This window comes from Marmota flaviventris, chromosome 18 (genome assembly GCF_047511675.1).
Source record: "Marmota flaviventris isolate mMarFla1 chromosome 18, mMarFla1.hap1, whole genome shotgun sequence".
Classification (NCBI taxonomy): Eukaryota; Metazoa; Chordata; class Mammalia; order Rodentia; family Sciuridae; genus Marmota; species Marmota flaviventris.
Genome location: NC_092515.1, coordinates 7,132,541 through 7,159,621, shown reverse-complemented (window position 1 = coordinate 7,159,621; position 27,081 = coordinate 7,132,541). Strand labels below are relative to the sequence as shown.

The 27,081-nt window shown below is 55.6% G+C and overlaps 3 protein-coding genes and 1 non-coding gene across 5 annotated transcripts; 1 reads left to right on the top strand and 3 right to left on the bottom strand.

Moving 5' to 3' along the window:
- The first annotated feature begins 4 nt into the window (after nucleotides 1-4).
- Sphk2 (sphingosine kinase 2) lies at nucleotides 5-7,900 on the top strand. 2 transcript variants are annotated; one of them, XM_027920388.3, is made up of 7 exons: nucleotides 5-292; nucleotides 1,195-1,346; nucleotides 4,139-4,610; nucleotides 5,334-5,483; nucleotides 5,583-5,677; nucleotides 5,758-5,873; nucleotides 6,229-7,900. In XM_027920388.3, the coding sequence occupies exons 2-7, from the start codon at nucleotides 1,308-1,310 to the stop codon at nucleotides 7,316-7,318; spliced, it is 1,962 nt and encodes a 653-aa protein (XP_027776189.2). In that variant the 5' UTR covers nucleotides 5-292; nucleotides 1,195-1,307; the 3' UTR covers nucleotides 7,319-7,900. The 2 variants fall into 2 exon arrangements, with proteins under 2 accessions (XP_027776189.2, XP_027776188.2); XM_027920387.3 differs by lacking the exon at nucleotides 5-292 and adding an exon at nucleotides 310-609.
- Nucleotides 7,901-8,059: 159 nt separating this feature from the next.
- Dbp (D-box binding PAR bZIP transcription factor) lies at nucleotides 8,060-13,623 on the bottom strand. The gene is made up of 4 exons (XM_027920389.3): nucleotides 12,985-13,623; nucleotides 11,752-12,165; nucleotides 10,079-10,290; nucleotides 8,060-8,547 (listed from the first exon to the last, which is right to left on the bottom strand). The coding sequence occupies exons 1-4, from the start codon at nucleotides 13,121-13,123 to the stop codon at nucleotides 8,332-8,334; spliced, it is 981 nt and encodes a 326-aa protein (XP_027776190.1). The 5' UTR covers nucleotides 13,124-13,623; the 3' UTR covers nucleotides 8,060-8,331.
- Nucleotides 13,624-14,144: 521 nt separating this feature from the next.
- On the bottom strand, nucleotides 14,145-19,850 carry Ca11 (carbonic anhydrase 11). Its single transcript, XM_027920499.2, has 9 exons — nucleotides 19,314-19,850; nucleotides 19,152-19,226; nucleotides 18,255-18,397; nucleotides 16,149-16,334; nucleotides 15,859-15,954; nucleotides 15,642-15,714; nucleotides 15,391-15,545; nucleotides 15,009-15,174; nucleotides 14,145-14,272 (listed from the first exon to the last, which is right to left on the bottom strand). The coding sequence occupies exons 1-9, from the start codon at nucleotides 19,378-19,380 to the stop codon at nucleotides 14,247-14,249; spliced, it is 987 nt and encodes a 328-aa protein (XP_027776300.1). The 5' UTR covers nucleotides 19,381-19,850; the 3' UTR covers nucleotides 14,145-14,246.
- Nucleotides 19,851-24,232: 4,382 nt separating this feature from the next.
- Nucleotides 24,233-24,299, bottom strand: LOC114079310 (small nucleolar RNA SNORD31). The gene has a single exon (XR_003580465.1). It is a non-coding gene; the product is annotated as a small nucleolar RNA SNORD31 (small nucleolar RNA).
- Nucleotides 24,300-27,081: the final 2,782 nt, after the last annotated feature.

The window sequence follows — 27,081 nt, the reverse complement described above, 5'->3', positions numbered from 1 at the left end:
TCTACCAGGGACCGGTCTTCTCTATGGTGTTTCGGAAGGCTGGCGAAAAACTGAATAGGGCGGAGGAACAACCAAAGAGAAACAAGCACGACGTTGAGGAGAGAAGGGCCAGCACGTCGGGGGCCTCTCTGGCCCTACCCGGTCGCTGTTCTCGATATTCTTCCGGAAAAAAGAGACCCGAGAGTGAGAGAGATGCGTGGACCTAGGAGGAGGCTTCGCGCGGTGACGCTCTGGCCTGACGCCGAGAGCCTCTCTGTGGCTCCCGGAGGACCTGGCGGGCCGAGTCTTGGAGGTGAGGAGGCGGGGCTGGCGGGTCTAGTCTGGGCCTGGAGAAAACTCTCACCCTACGCTTCCGGCGTTTCCTTAGATTCGCGGCCGCCCTATCTATCTCGCGCTGAACTTGTAGCGCAGCCGAAGCTCGGGAAGTCCTACTAGATATCTAACCCGAGATCTTCTTGCTGCAGCTCAGTCTGTAGCACCTTATATTTCCGCCTTTCGATTCATCATCTTCCCCTGACCCTTCCTCAGCTTTCCCGTCACGGAGGGTCTGCTTTTCTCAACCAGAGAGGTTCAGCTGGTCCAGCGGTTTCGGTGTGAGGGATGTACAAGGTACTGGTGTGTAGAGAAGGCGCACTAAGGCTCGCCTTGAAGGGTTGAGTGGAGAAGAAATAGGTGACAAGCTTCTGAGAGAGACAGGAGTGACCTAGAGAGGGGGAGATTAGAGAGGATAAAGAATGGAGCCCCCATGGATTGGGATGAGGATAGAGGGATGGAGACCCAGCGGATGGGAAGGGAAAGATGAGGGGATGGAGACCCCCAGATAAGTTCAGATGTAGAAAGATGGCAAAACGGGGCTTGCCGGGGTGTGACCATATTCAAATTCTGGCTCTGCTACTTATTAATGGTATGCCCTTGGGCAAGTCACTGTGCTGCACTCCCCTTATTGAGAAAAATAGGAACGATAATAGGTCTGGCATACAGGGTGTTTACCAGGGTTACATAAGTAAATAAAAGTGCCTAAACACATAAATGCTCAATAGAAATTAGGCTTTCCTCCTGTTATTAGCACTTGTTGGATACAACCTGACCCACTGGTTGGGGCGGTGACAAAGCTGACCGTCTCTGACCCACTGAGCCTGGCAGGGCCTCTTGCATTCTGCTGGATGCTGCCACCCACTCTCTTCTCCTCCACAGAGCCCGAGGCTAGGCCTGGGCAGTGAGGCCTGACTCCTTGCCCAGACCACCCTCCTATGGCCTCAGACCCAGGGCCAGGGTCCTGTTGATGGAACAGAGCAGAGGGGCAGCACATGAATGGACACCTTCAACCAGAGGAGCAGCAGAACCAGGTAAGCGTCCAGCTGAAAGCCAAGATCATTTACCGCGGACCCCCCCATCAGTGATCTCCGCTTTCCCTCCAGGCAGGTTTAAGTAGCTTCCTCCCCATTTCCCAGACAGGGCAGCTGACGCTGAGAAATCGGAGGCTTCCCAGACTGTGGGCTGGAGGCACCCTTTTTTCCTTCCTCCTTTCACGTCTTCCCTTTTTGTGTGTATGTGTGTGATGTGACCTCCGGGTCTTAGCCTCAAACCAGTCAGCATCTGCTTTTTTCTCCCCGGGTTCAGAGCTCAGTGCTGCGTCTTCCTATCTCTCGATCTTATGTCTCTGTCCCTCATTCTGTCTGTATCGTCACTGCAGCACGTATCCTCTGGGACTGTTGCTACTGTGGTGTGAGGTACATTGTTTAGCAATAAATGAACTTACTCCTCCACTGTCTCTTTATAGAAAGTTTTGTCCCGGGTCTCATTCAGCATATGTCTCTCTGCGCTTCTGTCTTATGCTAGGTCTCTTGACACCTCCTGGCCTTGCTCTGTGGATTTCACCATGTCTTTGGCCCCCGTCTCTCTTGGTCTCAGCCCAGGAGCCCCTGGGCTTCCAACATTCTTCCCCTTCCTCACCCCTGACCTAAAGCTTGGTCTCTCTCTTTGTGTTTGTCTTGCCATGTGACTGGGTCATTTCCTGGGCAGATGTTTATCCCCTGCTGCCTCCACTCTGGTTGGAGTCCAAAGTAAACAATTTGTGAAATAAGGAGCCTCTGTTCCCTGGTCTTCATTTCAGAAGAGTCTGTCTCCACCTGTCATTGGCTGGGAGTTCTGTGCCCTTACTTTGCACATTCTCAATCCCACCGTCTTTTCTGTCTGTCTGTCTGCTTTTCTCTATGCATGTCTTGAATGTAACTGTCTGAAACAAACCTCTCTCCCTTCCTCCCAGCTCCCTCGACCCCGCTTCCCGGGCTCTGCCTTGCTTGCGTCTAGGTGTCTTGAACTTGCACATCTTTGGACTCCGGTTGCCAGTGTTAGGGTCACGGTCTCTCTCCAGCTAACGGCTTCCTCTCCACGCCCCTTTTCTTTTGTAAACTCAACGACTGGGACGGTCTACTTGCCTTCAACAAAGAAGGCGTCAGCGGCACTGCCGGAGAGGCCGCGAAGTCACCTCGGCTGCGCGCGCGCCCTCACCTACGATGGCGCCTGGCCCGGCGGAGCGCGACGCCCCGCCCAGCTCTCGCGCTTGCCGGCGGCCGGCTCCTGCGCCTCGCTGGTCCCGCCCCCGTGCGCTCTCATTGGAGCGCCTGGGGCCGGCCGCGCGGCCATTGGTCGAGCGCGTGCACACCCTCCCCCCACCCCTAGGTCTGATGGGGGGCGGTTGTGCAGACTTGAGGGGCTGGCTGCTGGAGGACCCGGCGTGTGAGGAGGGTGCGGGGTCGGGGCAGGGACCCGAGTCTGGGGAACCGGTAAACCGAGAGGAACCTACACGCTGACCGGGACCGGGGTGCTCGGGTGGGAGATGGAAGTGGAAAACCAGGACTGCCCCTGAGGGATCCAGGGTCGGAAGCCCAGGCCTGGGACCGGCTCCGCTAGCCGAGTAGGGATGAGGGCCGGGAACCGAGGGGCCCAGGAAGACGTAGGCCTACGGACGGGGAGCCTCAGGGTGGAGACCCAGGCCCAGGAGTGGAGGACATGCAGGGCTCTGCTCGAGCTGATCTGAGGCTCCGATAGAAGGCCATTGCAGGTTTGGGGGTGGGGCAGACACCCTGGGCCTAAGGGGGCCGCCCTGGGCAGGGGGCAGAGGTGGTTTCTGAGGACGAGTCCACAGACTGGGGTGTGTCTGGGACTGCTGTGAGCCTGGGAAGGCGAGAAGCAGCGCAGGCAGGTGGCTGGGCGGGACAATGGAGAACAAAGGTGAGCAGGAAGGAGAAGATGGGAGGCAGAAGCTGGGCAGAGGACAGGGGAAGGGACCTCAGTCCTGGCTCCTACCCTCTCCCTGGAGAGCAGGTGGCCAGACACCCAGGTCAGTGCTGGAAGACAAGCTGTCCACCCCTGTCCCTTCTGTGGCTTGCATGTGGCTCTGCTCTGACCCCCTGGTCATATCCTGCCCACTGCCTCTCATGTTTGCCCGCCCCCCTTCTAAATGCCTGCTGCCTTTCCCCTTGGGGTGAGAGACTCTTAATCTCCAGGCATCTGTCATCAGTCTTGGTTTCATCTCATTGTAATTCTTTGTCTCTCTCAGCGTTTCTCTGGTTTTCAGAGTTTGTCCCTCTTTTTCTTTATGTCTGAGATCACTCTCCACCTGGAGATGACTCAATGTGCTTGGGTGTGTGGGGGTGTGCCTTTCTCTGTCTTTACATGTTGATTTCTGCATATATCTCCTCCGTCCAAGCCCCCTTCTGCGCCTTAGTTTTCTTATTATCATCCAATGCACTATAATTTTACTGTTTGATCTTGTTTTGTCTTCTGATTAAAATATAAACCCCGTGAAGGTAGGAATTTTTGTCTGTTTTGTTCCCTGCTGTATTTGCTGGGCCTAGCTCCATAACTGGCACTTTGAGGTTCTGAGTAATTATTTGGGGAATAAATAAAGGAATGTTTGTGTGCCTGGGTCCCCCAGCCTTTCACGACGTTGGCCTTCCTGCCCAACTGATCTTTGCCCTGTGTTCTGTCTCTCCACGCTGTCTTGTACCTGTCTGTCTCTGATACTCCTCTCCCACCTGCCACTGCCCTTCATTGTCTCCTCCTACCCACAGGCCCTACCCCTCCCACAAGGGGGTCCTGGACTCTGACCCTTGCCCCCCCTCCCTCCCCACAGAGGCCAAAGCAGGAGCTGACTTGGAGCTGGGGACACGGGCCTAAGAACTCCCCGGACAGGGCCGAGGCTATGGCCCCTCCACCACCACCACTGGCTGCCAGTACCCCACTCCTACATGGCGAGTTTGGCTCCTACCCAGCCCGTGGCCCGAGATATGCCCTCACCCTCACATCACAGGCCCTGCACGTACAGCGGCTGCGCCCGAAGCCTGAAGCCCGGCCCCGGGGTGGCCTGGTCCCACTGGCTGAGGTCTCAGGCTGCTGCACCCTGAGGAGCCGCAGCCCCTCGGACACAGCGGCCTACTTCTGCATCTACACCTACCCTCGGGGCCGGCGTGGGGGCCGGCGAAGAGCCAGCCGCACCTTTCGGGCAGATGGTGCAGCCACTTATGAGGAGAACCGTTCTGAAGCCCAGCGCTGGGCTACTGCCCTCATGTGTCTACTCCGAGGATTACCACTGCCTGGGGATGGGGGTGAGGCGCTGGGCAGCCACTGTCCTAATCTCCCTCTGTGGTGTCTCTGGGTCTTTATGGGAAGAGTGAGAGACAGGGATGGGCTACCAAGGGAGCAACACTGGCAGAGGGACGTGAGCGATGTCCCCTGTTCTCTGGCTAGATTCTGTCTCTGTCCTCTCCCTCTCCTGTGGGTCTTGACCACAGATGAATCAGAAGCTCCTGGGCTGGTGAGAGCAGCAGACTGAGACATGAACAGTCACCAGCATGAGTGTACAGGTGCCAACACAAGTCCCCTGAGGCATCCGAGGCGCCTAGAGGTGGCATCTAATCCAGCCTGTGGAGGGTCAGAGGTTTTCAGCAGAGCTCTGCCCCCCAGGGTTCTCCAGGGTTCCCCCTCTAGTGAGTTTTCTGTGGGCCTCCAGGTCCTGCTGGCTGCCTGGGGCCCCTGGGGGTGGGGCCTGTGGAGTAATCTGATGCTGGGTAACAGGTGTTCTGGGATCTCAGCTCCTTTGTCCTCCCACTTATGGGTCCAAAGGGCACTTGGTTTCACACCCAAGCCCTTTGTCTCAGCACCTGGGAGAGGGGGTGGGGCTGCATACTTGGGTCTGGCCAGGTGAGGGTGAGAGGAGAAAGCTCCCAGGTGCCAGCCCCCACCATCCCAATGCGGGTGTTTGAAGGAACTGTTTCCAGACTGAGGGGGCTGGGTGTCTGGCCTCTGTAGACCCTACCCTCTCTCTGCAGAGATCACCCCTGAGCTTCTGCCACGGCCACCCCGGTTGCTCCTATTGGTTAATCCCTTCGGGGGGCGGGGTCTGGCCTGGCAGTGGTGTAAGAACCACGTGCTGCCCATGATCTCTGAAGCTGGGCTGTCCTTCAACCTCATACAGACAGGTAAGGGAGCCCCAGGGTGGGAGGTGGGGGCTGGTGGCTAGGACTCCTGGGCTCTGGGGGAGGAGACAGCCCACCTAACCTCTTGGTTTTCCTTATTAGAACGTCAGAACCATGCCCGGGAGCTAGTCCAAGGGCTGAGCCTGAGTGAGTGGGATGGCATCGTCACCCTCTCGGGAGATGGGCTGCTCTTTGAGGTAAAGGGGAGCACCCTAACCCTGAGCCTTGGGGGACTACAGGAGACCAGGACCCAGGCAGCTGGTCTCTCCCCCTCCAGGTGTTGAACGGGCTCCTAGACCGCCCTGACTGGGAGGAGGCGGTGAAGATGCCTGTCGGGATCCTCCCCTGCGGCTCCGGGAATGCTCTGGCCGGAGCAGTGAACCAGCATGGGGGGTAGGTTGGCCACGCCTGCTGGGGAGGCTGAGGCAATATGAGGGGAGGGGGGAGCCTTTCTGGAGGTTCTGGGAGCCCGAGTCTCCCCCTCAGCCAAACCTCCTGTAAAGCAGGTCAGCCTGGCCGTGGTGCCCATGTCCCCTGCAGACAGTTCAGCCAGCTTGTTCCCAGCAGTATTCCTAGTAGCTAGAACTGCCTGGCGCAGGGGAGGCATTCACTGGACACTTATCAGATGTCAGGAGGTGGCCATGTGGCTGCGGTGGGCTCAGGGCCCTGCCCTCGCTGCCCTTCCCCCTGCCCTGTGCTGCTCTTTCCTCTTTCCCATGGTGCTCTTCTCCCATCTCTGGCTGTGAAGGTTTGAGCCGGCCTTGGGCCTAGACCTACTGCTCAACTGCTCACTGCTGCTCTGCCGCGGTGGTGGCCACCCACTGGATCTGTTGTCTGTGACACTGGCCTCAGGTTCCCGCTGTTTCTCCTTCCTGTCTGTGGCCTGGGGCTTCGTGTCCGACGTGGACATCCAGAGCGAGCGCTTCAGGGCCCTGGGCAGTGCCCGCTTCACACTGGGCACAGTGCTGGGGCTCGCCACACTGCACACCTATCGAGGACGGCTCTCCTACCTCCCTGCCTCTGTGGAGCCAGCTTCGCCTACGCCTGCCCACAGCCTTCCCCGAGCCAAGTCAGAGCTGACTCTGACCCCAGAACCAGCGCCACCCATGGCCCACTCCCCCTTGCATCGCTCAGTGTCTGACCTGCCCCTGCCCCTGCCCCAGCCTGCCCTGGTCTCCCCTGGCTCACCTGAGCCTCTGCCTGTACTGTCTCTCAATGGTGGAGGCCCCGAGCTGGCGGGTGACTGGGGTGGGGCTGGGGATGCTCCACTGTCCCCAGACCCGCTGCTGCCCTCACCCCCCAGCTCTCCCAAAGTAGCTTCGCTCTCACCCATCACAGAAGGGCCCCCTGAAATGCCAGCCTCCTCTGGCCTCCCCCCTCCCACCTCTGGTGCCCCAGCGACCTCTACCTGGGGACCACCAGACCACTTGCTGCCTCCGTTGGGCAGCCCCCTGCCCCCAGACTGGGTGACGTTGGAGGGAGACTTTGTGCTTCTATTGGCCATCTCTCCCAGCCATCTGAGCGCTGACCTGGTGGCAGCTCCACACGCACGCTTTGATGACGGCCTGGTGCACCTATGCTGGGTGCGGAGCGGCATTTCACGGGCGGCGCTGCTGCGCCTTTTCTTGGCTATGGAGCGTGGTAGCCACTTCAGCCTGGGCTGTCCGCAGCTAGGGTACGCTGCGGCCCGTGCCTTCCGCCTCGAGCCACTCACGCCTCGCGGCCTGCTCACAGTGGACGGGGAACTTGTAGAGTACGGGCCGCTGCAGGCGCAGGTGCATCCGGGCCTCGGTACTCTGCTCACTGGGCCTCCTGGCTGCGCGGGGCAGGAGCCCTGAACCTAATCAAGCTCGGAGCCCGCCAGGGGTGTGGCCTGACTGCTGAGTTGGGACGGGGCTCCCAACTGCGAGATTAATCCCGTCTCAGGATCGTGCCCGCCTCCGGGGAACCAGAACTGCTGCTGGAGGGTGGCCTGAGTCCCAGGGCCGTCCCGAGGATAGTGCCTGACCAATGAGGGTGGGACCTGGCGCCTGGGCTTGGGCTGCTGCCGGCGGGGCTCAGTTACGACCCTCGCCTCCGGCTCGCTGAAGGCCAGGGCGACTGAGGGCAGAGACTACCTTAAGCGTCGCCCAATGACGGGACCTGGAATGTACGAGGTGGGAAAGGCCTTAGTTCATTGGCCAGTCAGGGCCCGGTTCTCGCCCTATCCACTCCGGTGCCTCCACTTAACTGGCCAATCAGCCCGGGAGGGGCAGGTTCCCCGGGGCCGTCGTTCAGATTTGCACTAATGTTCCTCCTCTCCCCTGCCGGTGGGGGCGGGGAATTCATTTCCTCCGTTCTGTGTCTTGTGCGTCCCCGTCCCCAATTGAAAAAGCAATTGAAAAGGTCTATGCAATAAAGGCAGCCGCTTCATTCCTCTAGACCTTCGCCCTTCCTTCATCTGACAGCTCAGACTAGGCCCTTAATGCAGCTCAATTATGGACGGCAGCCCGGGTGGGCCTGCCCACCGACCGAGGCCAGTGTGACCTGCTGGTCTGGAACCGGGGCCAGATAGCTGCCTTGTCCCCACAACAGCTGGCTCTGGGGTTCTCAAGATTTATTCAGGATCGTGTTAACGGAGGCGGTGGGAGGATGGGGTCCCCGACGTGCCCGGGGCACACACAGGACCCTCCCCGCCCCCGCGAGGGAGGGGGGAGGCTCACTTTTTCTTAAAAATATAAATGTATTTATCTGCATCGTCACGGTCCCTGGGGCACCCAGCTGGCCAGCCCGTGGGCCACAGGGCGGGGAGGGAAGAGGGCGCAAGTCTGAGCAAGAAAGAGGGCTCTGCCAGATGGGGGTGGGGGCAGCCTCACAGGGCCCCATGCTGGGCCTGGTAGCGGGACAGCACCGCGCGGTAGTGGGACAGCTCCTGACGGACAGACACCACCTCCTGACGCAGCAGGGCGTTCTCCTTCTCCAGGAAGGCCGCCCGCACCGAAATCTGGTTTTCCTTCAGCCGCCGGGCATCGCGAGACCGCTTGGCTGCCTCATTGTTCTTGTACCGTCGGCTCCAATACTTCTCGTCCTGGGAGTGGAGGGGTGGAAGGGCACTGAGACCCAGCAAGATAACCAGGGAGGAGCAGCTTCTAAGACAACCCTGCCCCAGGGCTGCTTTTTGCTCAGCGGAGGGGCCTAACCCACACCCAGTCTCTGCTGGGGGCAGGGGTGTCTGCCCTCCTGGGCCCTGGTTGCTACGAAGACCAGGCCCCTAACAGGCTAAGGTATGAAATAAACTCCTATCCTCAAGCAACCGGGTTCCAGGCTTCCACTGTGGAAAACAGACCCCACCCCTCCCCATTTGTCAAAGGCCTGCAGTTAGGTCCTGGTTGCTACGGATTATTATTCCCTAGCAACGGAGAACAGGGGTATGAGGTCTTATCCCAATGAAGAGCACTGGTCTATACATCATTTTTTTTCCAGATTCTGGTTACTAAAGAAAGTCCCCTACCCCAACCCAGGGTGGATGAGGTTTAGTGTCTCATAAAATCCTTCCAGAGCTGGGCAGCTTTTGACCTGGTTGCCAAGGCAACTTCATCCCTCCTCAGCAAAGAGTGTTGAGATCTAAATGATCCAAATGATTGTGGGTAGTCTCTGACCTGCTGACCTTGAATTGCCAGGCAGCTGCCTCTTCCCCAACAGGATCTGGTTGATAGGCCTAAGGGGCCTATCCTGAGACTTCCCCAGAGGATTATACCCAGGGTCCTCCAGTCCTGGAATTTGGTTGCTAAGGAGAACCACTCTTTAGTAACAAGGCTTTCTAGCTCAAGGAGATGCTTCCCTCAGCTCCCATTTAATTAAAACCTAGTTCCTGCTTGCTAGGGCACATCTAGTCCCTAGCAACAGGGACCTGAAGCAAGAAAAACACACTGGTCTTGATTGGGCTTCTAGGCCCATCCCTAGTGATGGTTTCTCACACAAGGTCCTGGCAAAGCCTTGTGAGAGATGCATACGCACCTCTTGCTAGCAGAGAACCCATCAGTGGCAAAGCAGTGCTAGAAAGAGGCAGTCCAAATAACGGAAAATCATAAGGTGGCCCTGGTTACTAAGGGCACCTCAGGCCTCTCACCGATGAGAACACCAGTCCCAGGGAGTAAGAACTGCAAAGGCTGGCAGCATCTATGTCCTAGACAGATGCAATTGCTGTGAAGGATGCCCCTAATTGGATCAAAGATTCAGCCCCTGCCTGGCTAGCTGCTCAGGAGAGACAGGTTGATATGCTAAGGAAGGCTGTTCTTGGCAAATGGGCCTCCTGGAACTTGAACCATGCCCCATTGAGGGCTCTGGGTCCAAGTGACCAGGGAACCTCCAAGTCCACACAAATCAGAACAAGTTCAGCTGTCTTGTATGACTTTGTACCCCATAATGATGCTGTCTTCATAAGTCTCAAGCCCAAATGCCTTCCCCATTATGCTCTCTGGTCAAAGGGAACTCATCTTTGCAGCCTGGACAGCCCAAGAGCACATTCCAGTGAGAAGCTCAGGCCAGCTTGGACAGGACCATCCCTGGCTGTGGGCCTGTCCCAAGTCAAGCTGTATCCCACATCTGGTAGTGCTCACCTTCTGCTCTTCTGGCACCTGAATTTTCCTTGCCTTCTTCATGATTGGCTGGGGCTTAAGTTCCTCCTCTGAGAAACGGTGTCTCCGGGGGTCAAAGGTCTCATGGCCTGGAATGCTTGACAGGGCAAGATCAGCAGGGTCTGGTTCAAAGGTCATCAGCACCTCCACCGTGTCTGGGTCCACAGGACTGGGTGTGTCCCGAGAGGTCAGCCCTTGGGGGAAAAAGCATGTCACTTGAACGTGTATTTCTTTTGGGGAGTGGATTCTCAGAAGTTATCCCCTGCATATTCCCTGCTCAGGTATCTTGCCCATCACAGGGAAGGCGCTTTTGCATCTTTCACAAAGTTTGCCTACCAGGCATCATGTCCATGTTAATATAAAATTTAGAGCTTCCCGAGGTCACAAAGATGCTCAGACATCATGGAATCAACTCTGATTTTACAAACAGGGAAAGTGAGTCCCAGTCATAAATGACCCTAAATAACACGAGTCAGGTAATGATGGCTAAAAGCTTGGGACTTCAAGTTCCGCATTTCCTTCCTAAAGTCCAGCCTGAATCCTACTTACTGAATCCCTGACCAAAGCTTAGACTCCAGGCTGTTCAGAAAAAAAGGACCTCAAGTTAGCTTCCGCAGGATTAGGTATGAGAACGGGAAGCGACTCTGAGGTTCCAGAAGGTTGGTTCGAGAAGGAGGAGCCTGCGCCTTTAAGCGCGAGCAAGCAGGGGCCAACTGAGGACACAGGTTCAGGGCCGAGTCACGTGCTGCCGCCTGCTTCTCTCTTGCTCCCCACCCCAACCCCCGCCACCAGCGCCCTCACGTTCCCGGGCCCCGCCCCCTAGCGCGTGACAGCGCCTGCGCGAAAACTAGGAGCAGGGAGGGAAGTCTCACGTGGCGAGGGAATGTGCCGCTGGGAACTGGAGTACCCAGGTTGTGCTTGGAGGTCGGACCAGGGGCACAAGTACCTGGGAATCCCAGACCTGTACTCTCCGCCTGGGGACCTCAGTGTGCTCGAAGGGGTTCACCTCTCCTTTTTGTTTTTTCGGAAGGCGCCAGATCCCCCTGATCTGGGGATCATCGGACAACGCGCCCGGTCCCCAGGCTCCCGAGCCCCTTGCCACTGGAGTGGCCATGAGTCTGAGACCAGGCTCCTCTCTCCCAGGAATATATGGAGCTCCACAGGGGGACCAGTATCCCCGACCTATACCCTCTCTGCAGGACCCTGAAGTCCCGGGCTGCAGCATCCCCAATGGGGGGACCCAGGAGAGTAGAGTCTCTATGTGCAGGGGAACAGAAATTTGTGCCCAGGTCTCGCCTTCTCGCATTTTAGCGGTCTAGGAGTTCCTATTCTAGACCAAGAATCTGGAGTCACTCTACATTTCCCCAATAAATAACTTCTGGGCTTCTGGTCCCGGTGCCACGGAGTATCCGGACCCTTTGTCACCAAGTCCCACAGAAAAATCCACAAAAATCGTTGGAAAGGCTTCCTGGAACTTGGGGTCCTAAGTCCTTCCTTCCCTACGGATCCATGACACACAGTTCCTGTCCCATTAAAAGGCATAGAATCTGAGCCCTTCTCCACAAGAGAACACAGTATTCGGGACCACAGCCTCAGCTCAGAGCGCCGCACGGCCCCGCCCCCTGGGGGCCCGAGCCCCGCCCCTTTAGCCGCACCTGCGCGGTGGCCGCCGGCGGCCCCCAAGGCAGCCCGGGCGGGGGCGTGCCCAGGCGAAGAGCGAGGGGAGGCCGAGCCGCAGGACCCCGGCCCCGGAGAGGGTGCGGGCGTGCGCGCGGGCGACGGCGCCGGCGACGGGCCACCCGGGGGCGGCGGGCTGGGCGGGAGCCCGTGCTCCAGCAGGAAGGCGTCCAGGTCCACGTACTCCACGTCCCCAAAAGGCAGCGTGCGCTCCCACAGCAGCGGCGCCAACAGACCCGGGCCAGGCACCGCCGCCGCCTGCCGCCCTCGCGGGGACCCGCCGCCCCCTGCCGACCCAGCTGGGGCATCTACCGGGCCCGCAGTCTCCAGGCCGGGCCCCGGGACGGTAGTTGCGGGCGGAGCCGCCTTGCGCTCCTTTTCCTTCAGGAGACCTGCGGGTCAGGGAAACACGGAGCGGGATAGAGGTGGGTGGAGAAAGAGGTGGGAAGGGACCCCCAAGTCAGAAAGAGGGAGTTTATGGGAGACCCACACGGCAGAGATCCAGAGACAAGAGTTGAAGGAAAGATACAGGAGAAAGAGGGCAAAGACCCAGAGAGAGGAGAGGACAGAGATACAAAGGAGGAGAGAGAACAAAAGGGAAAGAACGGGGGTAGGTAGGGACCCAGAAAGATACACAGAGGCCCGAGAAAGGATAGAGAAACAGAAAGACAGCGATTCAGCAAAGAGGGACGGAAGTTCAGAAAGAGGGGGGCCAGGTCCAGGGTAGGTGGAGGGTTGGGCAGGTGAGAGAAAAAAATGACAGCTTTGTAATTCCTCCGTAATTCCCCCATCCTCTGCGCAGTGTACCCCTTTCTCCCTTCCCCCACAATCCATAAGGGGCAGGAAGGGGGCTCTATTCCTCAGGCACATTCCTCATCCCTACATTCCATGTGACCCCATGAGGCCCCGCCCAAGCCCGTGTCACCACCGTGTGAGCATCCAACACACACCCCCTTCTCTCTGGACCCCTTGGGTCCAGACACCCTGGCCAAATGAGGGAGTCTGAGGACCTAGATTCCTGGGTCCTCCGATGGACAGATTGAAAGCTTGCACTTTTGAGTCCTGGACAATGAGGATCTAGAGGCTTGAACATCTGAGTAATTGAGTAGAGAGTGGGAAATATGGACACCCAGCACATAGAAGGTGTCTACTATAAGCCATCCCCCCTCCCCCAGCACTTAGTCCCTAAGGGACTGGGGGCTAGAACTCACAGCTGGCCGGCTCTTTGGGCTTGCTGGTCCCCTGCAGAAGGCTCCGAAGCCCAAGCAGCGCGCCCCCGCCAGGGGGCACCCCCGCCGGGCCGCCCAGCAGCAGGGGGGCCGGGGTCCTGTCGCTCAGAGGCCGCGCCATCTCCGGGCACCTGCCCCCAGGTTCATGGGCTCATGGAGAGGCGAAGGGCTGGCCTGCCTCCGGCACACTCCTGTGGTTCGGGCGAGTGTCTGCCCAAGGTTGGGCGAGCGTAGCTTGCAAGCCTCCAGTATCCAGAACGCTGCAAATCCTAGGAGCGAAGGGGAATTACGGTCCTTGGTGCAGAAACGTGCAACTCAAGAGGGTCCCGGGAGATCATACAGTCTGGGTGAGCCGGTGACCAAATCAGGCGACCAGCTCTTTGCAATTGAGGATACCAGGGACACAGGCGCTCCTTCTTACAAGGTGGGCGAGCCTAGCTTTTGCAAAATTTGCAGCTCTCGCAACGGAAAGCGCTTTGCAATCTGCACCAGAGGTGTGCGCCGAGGGGCGGAGGAGGGGGCAGGAGGAGGCGGCCGCCTTGAGGCGTGGCCAAGGCAAACTTCTTTCGTGGAAAAAAAAATCCAAACCAAAACACCCGACGCCACGGCGCGCGCCCCTCCTCCGGGCCCCCGCCCGCACTAGCCCTGCCCTGTCCTGCCCCTCCCGCCTCTTTGGCCATGCACCCCAGCCGCGTGCCTCCCTCTGGCTGTAAGCACCGGCCAATCGTGTCTCGATCCCTTGAGGCGCCCAGCCAATGGAGCCCGTGGATCCTCCAAAGCCCTGGAGGGCGCGTGAGGGGCTGAGCGCGTGAAGTTGCCTTGCCTTTCGGAAGAAGGCGGGACACTGACCTATATTTGCCCAATGAGAGGTGGCGCTAGGGGCGGGACCGTGACCCAGTTCGGGCCAATGAAGCAGGTGGAAGGGGGAAGCACATGGCTCTGCGCGTGCTGCCTGATAGGGGTGGGGGAGGAGAGGTGCCTCTTAAAGGAGCCGTTTGTCCAAATAATTTTTTTGAGAAGCAGAAAACCAAAACAACAAATAATAGAGGCTTAGGCAGAGGCAGATTGGTTTTGGGAGGAAGACCTTAGTTCTTTAATATCCATTATTTCCCTCACCGCGCCTTACAATCAGACCACTGAGAAACAGGAAATATTCTGTCCCTTTAATAGATTTGTTTTGGGGTAACTCGCCTCCCCTCTTAGGGAGGTTTGGGACGGCCGGACGCAATCTTCGATGGGGAGTCTCAGCGACCATGGGGGGCACCATCCACTGCAAGAGAGGACACTGGTTGGGGGTGATGGTTTAGGATGGGTGGTGCAGGGGGCATACAGGGGGCGTTTGCTGGGCTGAGCAGGACTCTACCACAGGAAGGTTGAGAAGGGGGAACCGGAATGTACCAGGTTGAGAAGCTGGGGAAAATGGTCAGATCTGGGACCAAACCATAGAGAGGCATCAGGAAGGTGAAAGCCAGATCGGCATTAGGCTGAACTACGTGAAGGAGGTCTAGGGGTCTGTATTGTACCACGTTGGGAATCCAAAGAAGCGACCACTAGATCACTGGGTTGAACCCTGGGGATACAGCGGGCAAGGAAAAGGATCGTACCACGTTGATTCTCAGTAAGGGGGGAGGCTGTCAGGCTTGAACAGCTTAGGGTAGTACCACACAGAAACAGGAAGGGGATCTGGACCGCACCATTTTGGAAAATCCCAGTAATAGGAGGCACGCACCAATAGGTACTTGTACCACAAGGAAGCCAGAGGGGCCGGGTTATATACCAAGTTGCAAAGCGATGAAGAGGAAAGACAAATCATGGACCAGCAATAGTCTATGGCAGGGAGGTGAACTGTACCACACTGACATATGGGGGGAAGGAGGGAGAGAAGATCTCAGGTTAGACCACACAGAAGCAGCAGATGGGGGTGGGGCTGTATCATATTGAGGAACTATTGGGAGACACAGAGCGGTTTGGACCAAGACGTGAAGTGGGCATAAACTGAATCATACCATGCAGGCGGTAGTTGGGGCCTCTGCAGCGCCTCTCAGGGTGCCGGGGGTCCCTGTTGCCCCTCAAGGCCCTGTGGGCCAAAGGCTGCAGGGGCCGGCCATTACCGCTGAGGCTCTGGAAGATCTGGGATGGAGGATTCTGGCTCAGGAGTCTCAGGGAGTGCATCTGCCAAGGAGGGAGGGTGGGAAAGCTGCAGTGAATGGAGCTGGTGGGCGGGGCCTGTGCTCAGCCAGATCCACCCACAAGGATGAGCTAACCCTCATACTTCCTTGAGTTACCAGCCAAGGAGGAGAGGGAGGGAAAGGGAGGTTGGGGGATACCTAGACAGTAAATGGAGTACTCAGGCCTAGGGGGCAGGGCAGGGTGCAGACAGAGGGTCACCTGTAGGGAGGTAATATTGAGGGCCCGGTCAATGAGGATCCAGGTGACGGTCTCAGAGCAGGGTGGGGTGCTGAGAGATCCCTGGTAGGTGATGAAGCCAAAGGATTCCGGGAACAGGAGCTCCAGGCTCAGGTCTTGAAGAAAGTAGGCATCATCTGTGGGAATATCAGGCCAGAATAAAGAGGGGTACCCCTCTTGAACAGCACCCCCCAGTCTCACATGTGTTGTCCCCCAACACACCAGGGACGTACTCTTGTAGGAGATGCGGGTGATGGTGTCCCGGTTGAGGAGGCGACTGAGGAATGGATTTGAGCTACCCGCCACCTGTGTTGGGATAGAACGTGAGGAGGCAGGAACCCAGAAGCCCAAGCCACCAACTCCCCAAATCCTCCACCCCCAGGACACAGAAGTCTGGGCCTCCAGCTCCCTCTTCCTGGGATTCCAGGTGCCCATCTTGCCTCCACTTACATTGACAAAGAGACTGAGAATGGCCAGGCCATTGGGCCCCCTGGAGGCTGCACTGAGATTCCCATAGAGTTCCTGATTGAAGTGAATTAGCTGCACCTGGGGGGGGGGGGATACAGAGAGTGGGGGTCCCCCAGTAGAAGGGGAGGAGAGGATGACTCCAGGTCTCTGGCTTTTGGGGTTGGGCTTAGGGTGTGGGGCAGTGTTTGTGGAGGAGGATGGGAGAGGAGAGAGGAATCGAGTTGACTTGGGGTGGAGGGTCACAGGTAAGAGTTCAGGTCAGTGGCCACCACCTCAGCAGAGAAGCCCTGATGGTTGATCTGGTGTTCAGAACCTGCTCCATCTCGAGCTCCAAACAGGAGTCTCAGTTCGCTGAGTCGGTGGCTATAAAGGAGGGGACCCCCAGACACATTGACTACAGGCCGGGGTGCAGGCAGGAAGGAGACATGGCGGCCAGTGTTGTACAGGGTTCCCCGGAGCTGTGGGAGAGGAACAAGCTGTCAGAGGGACATTTCCCACACCTACATTCACTGGGTCCCACAACCTTTTTTTTTGTACCTAGGATTGAACTCAGGGGCACTTAACCACTGAGCCATAAACCAGCACCCCCCTTTTTTTAAATCTTTTATTTAGAGACAGGGTCTCACTGAGTTGCTTAGGACCTCGTTAAGTTGCTGAGGCTGGTTTTGAACTCATGATCCTCCTGTCTCAGTCTCCTGAGCCGCTGGGATTACAGGCGTGCGCCACGGTGTCCAGCTCCAACAACCATTTAATCATTGAATGTAGTGTGAGCACCAACCCATTTCCAGGCTCCATGCTGGCCCAGGATAAGTGCTCAATATTGGTGAATTCATTTAATTAACAAGTATTTATTGAGCTGTGAAGAATAGAGCAATGAGCAACTAGACATGAGAGACAACAATAGTGACTCACATAAGTAAGTAATTAATTGCTACTACTTAATTGCATCCTGTGATCATGCTGGAGGAACTAAGAGCTCAAGAAAGTGTAATGGGAACCCAGTTAGATTGAGGGAGGAGTCAGGAAAGGCTTCTCTGGGGAGATGACATGTGAATGAAAACCTGAAGGATAAGCAGGGTTTCCTTGTGAAAGAGCAGAAAGAAGGGCAGTCCAGGAAGAGAGAAGAGAGAGTGTGGAGGCCCTGAGGTGCCCTGTTTTAATGGAATACAGTGAACAGAGGAGAGTGGTAATGGGAGCAGATTACCAGTACATGGGCATTGCAGGCAATGATGGGGAACTTTCCTTTTTTATTTATATGTTTTGTTTGTTTTGTTTTTTGGTGCTGGGGATCGAACCCAGGGCCTTGTGCATGCAAGGCAAGCACTCTACCAACTGAGCTATATTCTCAGCTCCCTTTTTTTTATTTAAATAAACTGAGTATATTTGGCAGAATGCCAGACATAGTAAGTGCCGTGTAAGTGTTTACTGTTACAACTTAACTTATCCTAATAGGAGCTTGATGGGATCTGCTGGTGTTTTTGAACATCCCTAGTGGTGGAGTGGAGAACGGATTGCAGGAATCAGAGAGGTAGGCAGGTGAAGAGGAGGCGGCACCATCGGGTGGGAGGTTATGTGGCCTGGATGAGAGTGGCGGGGCCAGAAGTGAAGAGATCTGAATATGTACCAGTGAGGCTGGGAAAACTAGATTGGAAATGAAAATGAGGGAGGGGGTGGCATGGGGAAGGTGACTCTGAGTCTTTTGACTGCCACAACTAAGTGAAACATGGTTGTGGCACTTAAAAGAAATGGTAGTGCAAACTGGAGTCCATGCTGGAACCACACTGCCTGATTTGAATACCAGTGCAAGTAACCAAACCTCTCTGTGCCTCAGTCTCTACATCCATAAAATAATGATAATAATAGCACTTATTGCATGGGATTAGAGGGCTTGTCAAGCTTTTAAAACTGCCTGATACAAGCCGGGCACGGTGGTGCACACCTGTAATCCCAGTGGCTTGGGAGGCTGAGACAGGAGGATTGCGAGTTCAAAGCCAGCATCAGTGTCGAGGCTCTAGCAACTCAGTAAGACCCTGTCTCTAAATAAAATACAAAAAAGGGATGGGGATATGGTTCAGTGTTCGAGTGCCCCTGAGTTCAAGCCCCAGTACCAAAAAAAAAAAAAAAAACCAACCACCAAAAAAACTGCCTTATACAGGAAACTTTCTGTTTTTCATTGCTTTTGCCAAAATGAGAAGACTAGGAGCCATGTTTGGGAAGGGAAGAACAGGTGACCTGTTTAGAGTGCAAAGAGCCTCTCTCCAGCCAGCGAGTACCCCTTCTTCCCCAATGCTGACAGCCCACCTCAGCAGCCCCTTCCCTGACCTCCACACACATCTGCCCCCAGGGAATCCCATAATTCCTCCCTTCAGGCCCCTTACCTTCTCTCCCCCAGTGCTGAGCCTCAGGGGGGGCAGAAAGGGATCATAAAGGACCCTCTTCAACTCCACATCCACGGGGCTCTGCCGCTTCCCCACGGCACACAAACTCCAGGCTGCGTTCACCAGGCCCCAGAAGGGAGGCCCTGGGGACAAAAGTGGGAACAGGAGGAAATGGAGTTGGAAATATGAGCTGGGACTCATGCTGGGATCTGTTGAGTGGGCCCAGCTCTGGATCCTTGGGTCTGAGGGAGGAGGCTGCGGCCTTGACCCCAGGGTTTGAGGGAGAAGTGTACTGAAATCCAGAATCCTGTGTTCTAGAAGAATATTGGGATAGTTTCCTAACCCCCCACCCCACTCCCAACACCTCCAAGCCTCTCCTTGATCCAACGCATCTTAATGAAGTCATTGTGGAAGGAACTACAATTCCCAGCCGGCCTCAAGGCTGCAACCTACTCATCCACTGCCGGCCTGCCTGCCTCAGAGCCCCATGGGAGTTGTAGTTCTCTCAGTCTCCCTTGTCCCACAGCTGGACAGTGAATGTAGTGGGGAGAGGAGTCGCGCCAGAGGACCAGACGAGTCGGGGAAGCGGCCACCCAGCCTCTCTTTCTCAGCAGGAGCCAGGCCCTGTCTCTCCCAGCGAACACACACGTCCTCTCCACCCCCACACTTTCTTTGCTTCCACTCACTCCCACTCACTACTTGAAATGCGCATGTATAATGTCCCTTGGTGAGCCGCTGGGGTTCAGAGGCTGGGCCTCGCTCCTTAGGGAGGGAGGAGGGGGCAGGGATTCAAGGTTCTGGGGGGAGGAGAGGGCTGGGGACTCAGACTCCTGAGTCTGAAGAAAGAGGGGCCTGGGGGAAGGGGGTGGACTCTTGGGTCCCCCTCCCTGTCTGCACCTGGCACGAAGTTTCCCTGGAGATTATCCTTGTAGCTCCACCAGTCCTCAGGGTCAGGTGCTGGTCCGATGTGCGCTGGGAAGAGAGGAGCCTGAATCCCTCTCCTTGGCACCCCACCCCACCCCTCCCCGAGGGGCTCCTGCCCGGACCCCCAGGTCTTACCTGCCGCCCCCATGGCAGCCCAGAGTACCAGCGCTCGCGGGGCGCTCAGACGAGCTGCACCCCCCATCCCCGGGAGGCCTCGGAGCGACCCCTTCCCGCTGCCCTGCCCCCCCTCAGCTACACCCTCCCCTGTCGGAGATTTGTTCCTCCAGGACTTCAGCCTTCCTCCCCACTGGGAGCCTCGCTCCCCAAATGCCAGGGACTTGCACCCCTGGCCCGCTCCTCTGCTTTCTCAGCGCTCCTCCCGGCCCCCAAACCTCCACTCTCCCTCTACCTCCTGATCCTCCTGTCTGCCTCTGCTGGCCCCCGGGTTCCCTCTTGGTTTCGAATCCACACCCCCTCTCCGTTTCTTTCATCAAGCTCCCCCAAGCCTCCTAACTCCTCGTCTGCATCCTGCTCCTCGCCTCCTCCCTCTCCCTCTCTGCTGCTGCCTCTCGCTTCTCGCCTTCCTCACCTCCTCCCGCTCCCCTCTCGGTCGGTCTCCAGCTTCGCGCTCCCTCCCCGCCTCCTCCTCTCCTGCCTCTTCTCTCTGTTCCTCCGTTTCTCTGCTCTCGGCCCTTCCTCCCTCCTCCTCCTCCTCCTCCCTCCCTTTTCTCTCCGGGTGTTATTTATTTATTTATTTTGTTGGGGAGGGGCGATATCACAGCCCCGGGCTGGGGGGTGCGCAAGGGGCAGGATGGGGGTCGCCGGGGCTAGTGCCAGCTCCTAGCCGCGCGGGCCCCGGGGGCGGGGTGGCCCGGCCACCTGGGGCCGGGAGCTGGCCGTTGGGTCCTCTGCAGAAAGGGAGGGAGGCGCTTAAGGTGGAGCCGGGAGTCTCCGCGCTCAGCGCGCGGGCGGCGGAGGAGCGGGGTCCCGCAGATCGCAGGGACCCAGGCCGGACGCCCCTGCGCCCACGTCCCCCGCTCGGCCTCGGTCCTACGCCAGGGGCTGCCTTTACCGCCGGGGATCCCCTGGGATACTCGGTGCGGTGAGGGCCGCTGGCCGGGAGAGGGAGGCAGAGACCTGGCGAGGGACAGAGGCGGGGGAGGTGGAGCCGGGAGGGCAGAGGCGAGAGCTTGAGGTGAAGAGCGGCCAGTGTGGAGGCTGGGGCAGGGAGGGACGTGGCGGAGGGAGAAGCCGGTTAGAGAAGCAAGATGCCAGGCCGGAGGGAGGGAGGGAGAAGGAGAGAGAGACAGGCGAGCGCACACAGAGGACATGACCGAGATAGATACAGGTAGAGATACAGAGACAGGCACGAGAATCAAAGGTAGAAGCAGAAAGACCCAGAGATAGAGAGAGACATACATCGGGTTAGAGAAGGCAGGCAGAAGGGAGGGAGAGAGACAGGTGCAGAGGCAGAGAAAGATGAAACAGACTCAGATACTTCCGGATAGAAGCAGAGAGGGACACCAAACATTAAAAAGAGACACAGCAATCCAGGCCGGGAGAGGAACACACACACATACACACACGGTAGGAGACCTAGAGTCAGACACACACACACTTAGCTATAAATAGAGCTGATCATGCAGAAAAAGAGAGGCACAGAGCGACACCAAGACAGAGATAGAGACCCAGATAGAGGGAGAGAGGCCCAGAGACAGACCAACCAATTTAAAGAGAGTCACTGGGAAGGAACCAGAGACAGAGGTACTCAGACATAGCAAATTGGAAACTAAAGATGGAAAGAGTCACAGAGATGTCATACATGGAGACTGACACAAAGAAAGCATCCAAGAAAGAAAATATGTATTAGTTATCCATTGCTGCATAACAAATGATCCAAACGTGTAGTGACTTAAAATGACAGACACTTATTTTCTCAAATTGAAGGGCTAGACATCAGGGAATGGCTGACAAGGGGCTCTTGTTCTCTCAGGAGGGTTCTGGTAAACTGTTGGCCATGACTGCAGTCATCTGAGGCCTTTATGACCTGGTCTCCTGGAGTCACATTCCTTTTATTCAATTCACGGGAAATGAGTCACTTAGTCTAGCCATGGTGGAGGGGAAGGAAATGAGGCTCCCCCTCACCCCCTGTGAAGGGAGGAGTATTTGAGAATGTGCAGAGCCAGGCATGGCCCTGTAATCCCAGCTGCTTGGGAAGCTGATGCAGAAGGATTGCAAGTTCAAAGCCAGCCTCAGCAATTGAGCGAGACCCTAAGCAACTTAGCAAGACCCTGTCTCCAAATAAAAAGGGGCTGGGGATGTGGCTCAGTGCTTAAATGCCTCTGGGTTCAATCCCTGGTACAAAAAGAGAATGTGTTGGACTTATTTTAGAATCAACTTCAGGTGGAGAGAACAGCAGACAGACTGAAAGACACTCCTTAGGACTTGGAGTGGGGCACTCAGGAAAATAGAGAGACCGAGGGAGCCAGAGACAGGGAAAGAGGAGAAGCCATGAATACTCAGCAGTAATTGTGATAAAACCTTCCATAGGGAAGCACCCAGTCCACCCCAGCCCAGGTCTCACGTACTTCCTGTGCACGTACCCATGTAATCCTCACAGCCATCCAAGAGGGAAAGCCTGTTACTGTCCCATTTTACAGATGAGCAAACCAAGTCTCAGGACATACAGGGCTACATAGTCAAGAATGTTGGGCCAGGGGCTGGGGATATAGCTCAGTTAGTAGAGTTGCCTGCCTTGCATGCACAAGGCCCTGGGTTCAATCTCCAGCACCACAAAAGAAAAGAAAAGAATATTGGACCAGAGGTGCTGAGCAACTCAGTCAGACCCTGTCTCTAAATAAAAAACACAATAGGGCTGGGGATGTGGTTCAGTGGTCCAGTGCCCCTGAGTTCAATCCCCGGTACTCCCCCGCCCGACGGACATGGGGAAACCGATGGGCAAAGATGGGCAGGAAGGCCCATCTGTGCTGGGCGCTGTGACACCTGCCTATAGTCATGACTTAGGAGGCTGAGGCAGGAGAATGGCAAATTTGAGGCCAGCCTGGGCAACTTAGAGAGAGCCTGTCTCAAAATAAGATTTTAAAAAAGGGCTGGGAATGTAGCTCAGTGGGACAGCACTTCGGGGTTCAATCCCCAGTACTTCAAAAATAAAAAAAAAAAAAATAGATAAGACCCAGCTGTGATGGAAAAGCATCCAGTAAGATGCCGGCCACCCCAGATGGAGTTTCCTAGTCCTGGGGCAGCCTCACACTCCTAGGCTTCCTTCAGCCCTGAAAGCTGCTCCGTGGTGTAGTAGTGACTGTTGGCCCCGCTGGGGGTTGGAGCAATGTGGTCACCAGGGAACACCGGGAGCCACCAGAGCTGAAAGAGCCAAGGAATGATCCTCCCCTAGAGCCTTTGGAAGGAATATGGCTCTGCCAACACTTGACTTTGGACTTCTAACCTCCAAAACTGTGAGACAATACATTTCCATTGTTTTAAGCTGCACAGTGAGTGATTTTTTTTTTTTTTTTTTTTTTTTGTATCAGGGATTGAACCACTGAGCCACATCTCCAGCCCTTTTTATTTTTTATTTTGAGACTTAGGGCTTCAATAAGTTGCTGAGGCTGGCTTTGAGCCTGTGATCCTCCTGCCTCAGCCTCCCAAGCCACTGGGATTACAGGTGTGCACCACCACACCTAGTGATTTAGTGATTTTTTTACAGCAGCCAAACCCTGGTTGCTGCCCCTGGCCCCTGTGGGCAGCTGAACTTAAGGTCACTCGTGTGAATTTCCAGGGACACCAAATAAAACACAGACACACACTTTACCTTTAAACAAGCTTCAGGACGGCTCCTCTGCTCTCAGCCTCAGGCTCCCCAAATGGGAGAGCAGGAGAAAGTCAGGAGAGGCTGGCGAGAGAGAGAGAGAGAGAGAGAGAGAGAGAGAGAGAGAGAGAGAGAGAATTTGGAAGTGGGCTATTATTGGGGGGGACCCTTATTCTTAGAAAGTTCCATCCAAGAAAGGCCAGAGGGGCAGGGTTACAAAGAACAGGTGAGTGTAATTCGACCCAAGCGACCATGGGGCCACATGCCCTCAACTTCCTGGACAGGGCAATGTCCAGGTCACTAAGAGATGTAGTGACCAATCAAAGCCTCTCTGCTCCAGGACGGAAGGCACGAATCCTTCAGAGTGGCTTCCCACACCTGGGGGTGGGGGAAGAGCGGAACTGGTCAGAGGCTGAAACAATGAAGGAAGAGAGGTACGCAGAGGGAGGGACAGACAGACAGATGCTATGGGGAGAGCGGGCTCTCCCTTGAATGCTCAGCTCTCCTCCTCCAGGAAGCCCTCTCTGAGCCCTGAGGTGGTTCACAATGTCTTGTGCTGTCTCCATTAAAGCACAGATGTCACTAGACAGGGCCTGTGTCCCTGTGTGTCCTTCCTTCAGAACCCAGGCCTGACCCATCTCTAGTCCCCAGCATGACCGCACACAGGGCCTGTGGACAGGGTCTTCAGGACAGAAGTCAGGCATGATGGAATGAAATCGCGCTCAGTGATGTCTCTCCCCAGAGATTCTGCCCTTCTGGCTGCCGGAGAGACACCTGGATTTCCTGTAGTGCTCCCAGAGGACCTCCTGTCCTCGGGGGAGAAGTCTCCCCTGATCTCCCAGGTGCCTCTTCTGCAGGCTCCTGTGGTGCCTAGTGCTGTTGCCTCTGGGATCACACATCACACCATGTACAATGTCCCCAGGGCTCTCCCTACCTGTACACTGGCTAGTCTCAGTGCCAGTATTTCCTGGGAGACTTTAAAAGAACATTTTGAGGGAGCTGGGGGTGCAGTTCAGCGGTGGAGCCTGTGTTCAGCATGTGTGAGCCCCTGGATCCACCCCAGCACTCGGTGGGAGTGGAGGGACTGTGTTGAGCTAATGAAGAAGTGAGAGGGTCAAACAGGCAGGGGTGTGGTATTTACAGTGAGGCAAAGAAAGGACTTTTCTGCAGGGGTTAAGAGAAAAACTTCCTGGTGTGTTGGTGACATTTAACTTCTCTTTTTTCTTCTCACAACTCTGAGAATATCTTTCTGTCCCATGATCAACTGGGGCTGTATTCAATTCATCACTCCTGCTGACTCTTCCTGTCCCCATAATCTCAGCCAGGGCTCAGAACAACTCATTGCCTCCCACCTGGATCCCCACCTCCCACCCCCAGGCTCCCTCTAAGCTCTCCCCCTCCAGCCCACCCCCACACATCCCACAGGGTCTTTTACACCCAGAGTTGACTCTGCCTCTACGGTGGCTCCCCATCACCCTCAGACAAAGCCCCCGCCCCTCAGTTTTTCCTGATCAAATCCTTCCCCAGGAAATAGAGGCCAGGCTTTCCTCCTGGTCTTAGAGACCCCGCATGTCCTGGCCACCCCCACGTCCCAGCCCCATCTCTCTTTTACCATGTCAGGCCCTCTGGCCGTTGGACCTTTTCACAAACTGTTTCCTCTATCCGGGTCTCTGACCCCGCTTCTCTGCAGGGCAAACTTCTCTACCCTTCAGGAGTCCCTCCCCAGGAGGCCATCTGGCAATGCCATGAGATGGCCAGGGGCCTCCTCTAAGCTCTGGAAGCCACCTGTGTTACCTCCATTATAGTGAATAGACAATCCGGGCTCAGTGCCCAGAGCGGAGGAACGGCCAGGCCGGAGGTGGTCCCAGATGTGCATTTCACGCCTATTCGTCTCGGGTGCTGGGAACAAAGTTTGGGTCATAAGGAACATATGGGGCTCTGCCTGCTCTACACTTTCATCCCCTACCTCCTGGGCTCCTGGGTGGGAGGTGGCAGGGCCAGGACTCTCCAGGCCTGGTGGTTCCCACAGCCCCTCTGGACCTCCTCAGCCCTCTCTCCCTGCCCTCACCTCCCACTGCCTCTGGGAGCCCAGCAAAATCCTCTCCATCTGGGGATCCTCTCCTTTCCCCGGGGAAGGTGGGGCTCTGCATGTTTACACAAAAGCAACAAAGGCACATTCAGAAGGCTCTGACTCCGTGCTTACTGCTGTCCTAACCCCAGCCTATGGATTGACTCACTTCATCCTCTGAATGCGCCCTATTATTATGATCCCCCCCCATTTAACAGAGGAGAGCATTGAGGGACTGGGAGTAGCAGTGCTGGGATTTGGACCCGGGCCATCTGGTTCCAAACACACAGCTCTGTCCAGCAGGACTTCCTGTGAGGGTAGAAATGGTCTGCACCGGGGCGGTCAGGATGCAGCCACTTGAAACGCATCTAATGCGACTGAGAAACTGAATTTGTACTTTTACTCCATTTCGATTAATTTATACTCAGTGTGGCTGCTGGCTACTGCCTGGGACGGTGCAGCTCTTGATGGCTCCGTAGGGTGTGACCACTGTTGAATCTTCTCACCTGTCTGAGCTTCAGTTTTTCTGTCTCGAAGAGGTAGTTAGGGTTCTAGCTAAATCCAAGCACACCTGGGTTTGAATTCCACCCACACACACCTCAATGTGGAGCCCCCCAGGAGCCTCAGTTTCTTCATTTGTATCCTGAGGATAACAGGCCCTAATTATTCCACAAATATTTATTAAGTACCTATTATGTCCCAGGGGCTGAAGTTACAGCAGCAAACAAAACAGACACAGATCTGAGGTCAGGGATCAGGAGGTGGGATGGAAAGCCATGGCCAGACATTACCTCCCTTCAATCTTAGCCACTTTTCCAAGATATGCTAATGGCTTCTCTGCCGGCATCTCATGATGTCATAGCACACTCTGGCTTCTGATTGGTCAAAGGTCTGGTATTAGTGCAGGGACATAGAATTATTCTAAATATCTTTTCCCTTGATACAAAAACACCCTATGCAGCTGAGTCCAGCATTAAAGGCTATATCCCACCCTTCCTTCATCCGGCTGCCTGGATATATATGCAATAGCTGGAGCACTAGTTTCCATCTGGACCAGGGGGATTAGGACTGTTCTAAGGATGATGAGAAGGAAAACTGGAAGAGTCCTGGTTCCTGGACTATCTCCAGATTTCTATTATTCAAGAGGGAAACAGGACTGGGGATCTAGCTCAGTGGTGGAGCACTTACTTTGCATGTGGGAGGCCCTGGGTTCAACACCCGGTACTAAAGAGAAAGAAATAAACTTCATTTTATTTGAATCACTGTTATTTAGGGATTATTAGGAACACTAATGATACAGACAATATGAAGAACCATGTCAGATTTGGTTGGGTTACAGATTAGACCATTCATTGATTTATCCATTCAACAAATATTTATTGCGCACCTATTATGTTAGCTAATTTTCTAGGTACAGAGATACATCCATGACCAAATTAGAATCCCTGTTCCCATGGTGCCCATGTTACAGTGGAACAATGACAACACAAAGAGTAAACAGATAAATATATTTCGGCTTACATGGCAGAAGGTACTTTGCAGATGTGATTAAAGTTAAGACACTTGAGATGGAAGAGATTATTCTGGATTATCTGGATGTGTCTTTTCTAACTACTTGGGTCCTTAAAAGCAGAGAATCTTTCCTACTTGTGGTCAAAAAAAAAGACATGAGACAGGAAGAAGAGGTAGAAGAAATCTGAAGTGTGAAAAGAACTCAACTCTTCATGCTGGCTTTGAAGATGGAAGAAGGGGCTACAAGCCAAGGAATGTAGGTGGCTCTAGAAGCTGGGAATGGAAAGGCAGCAGCTTCCCACCAGAAGATCCAGAATGCAGGGTTTTGGGGGTTTTCTTAAGCATTTCTTAATTTATTGTTTTAGTTATACATGACAGTAAGGTATATTTTGACATATCATGTATATGTGGAGTATAACTTCCCATTCTTGTGGTTGTACATGATGTGGAGTTACCCTGGTCGTGAATTCATATATGAACATAGGAAAGTGATGTCC

Bases quoted from the DNA above. Each gene is read 5' to 3' on its own strand.
- Ca11 (XM_027920499.2), bottom strand. From the start codon at position 19,380: ATGGGGGGTGCAGCTCGTCTGAGCGCCCCGCGAGCGCTGGTACTCTGG. The intron at 18,398-19,151 runs GTGCAGACAGGG...TTTTGTCCCCAG, and splicing joins CCAGGGAAACTTCGTGCCAG to GGCCTCCCTTCTGGGGCCTG. The intron at 15,546-15,641 runs GTACGTCCCTGG...ATATTCCCACAG, and splicing joins CACCCGCATCTCCTACAAGA to ATGATGCCTACTTTCTTCAA.
- Dbp (XM_027920389.3), bottom strand. From the start codon at position 13,123: ATGGCGCGGCCTCTGAGCGACAGGACCCCGGCCCCCCTGCTGCTGGGC. The intron at 12,166-12,984 runs GTGAGTTCTAGC...CCTGACCCGCAG, and splicing joins GCCCAAAGAGCCGGCCAGCT to GTCTCCTGAAGGAAAAGGAG. The intron at 8,548-10,078 runs GTGAGCACTACC...CTCCACTCCCAG, and splicing joins AGGTGCCAGAAGAGCAGAAG to GACGAGAAGTATTGGAGCCG.
- Sphk2 (XM_027920388.3), top strand. From the start codon at position 1,308: ATGAATGGACACCTTCAACCAGAGGAGCAGCAGAACCAG. The intron at 1,347-4,138 runs GTAAGCGTCCAG...CCCTCCCCACAG, and splicing joins CAGAGGAGCAGCAGAACCAG to AGGCCAAAGCAGGAGCTGAC. The intron at 5,874-6,228 runs GTAGGTTGGCCA...CTGGCTGTGAAG, and splicing joins GCAGTGAACCAGCATGGGGG to GTTTGAGCCGGCCTTGGGCC.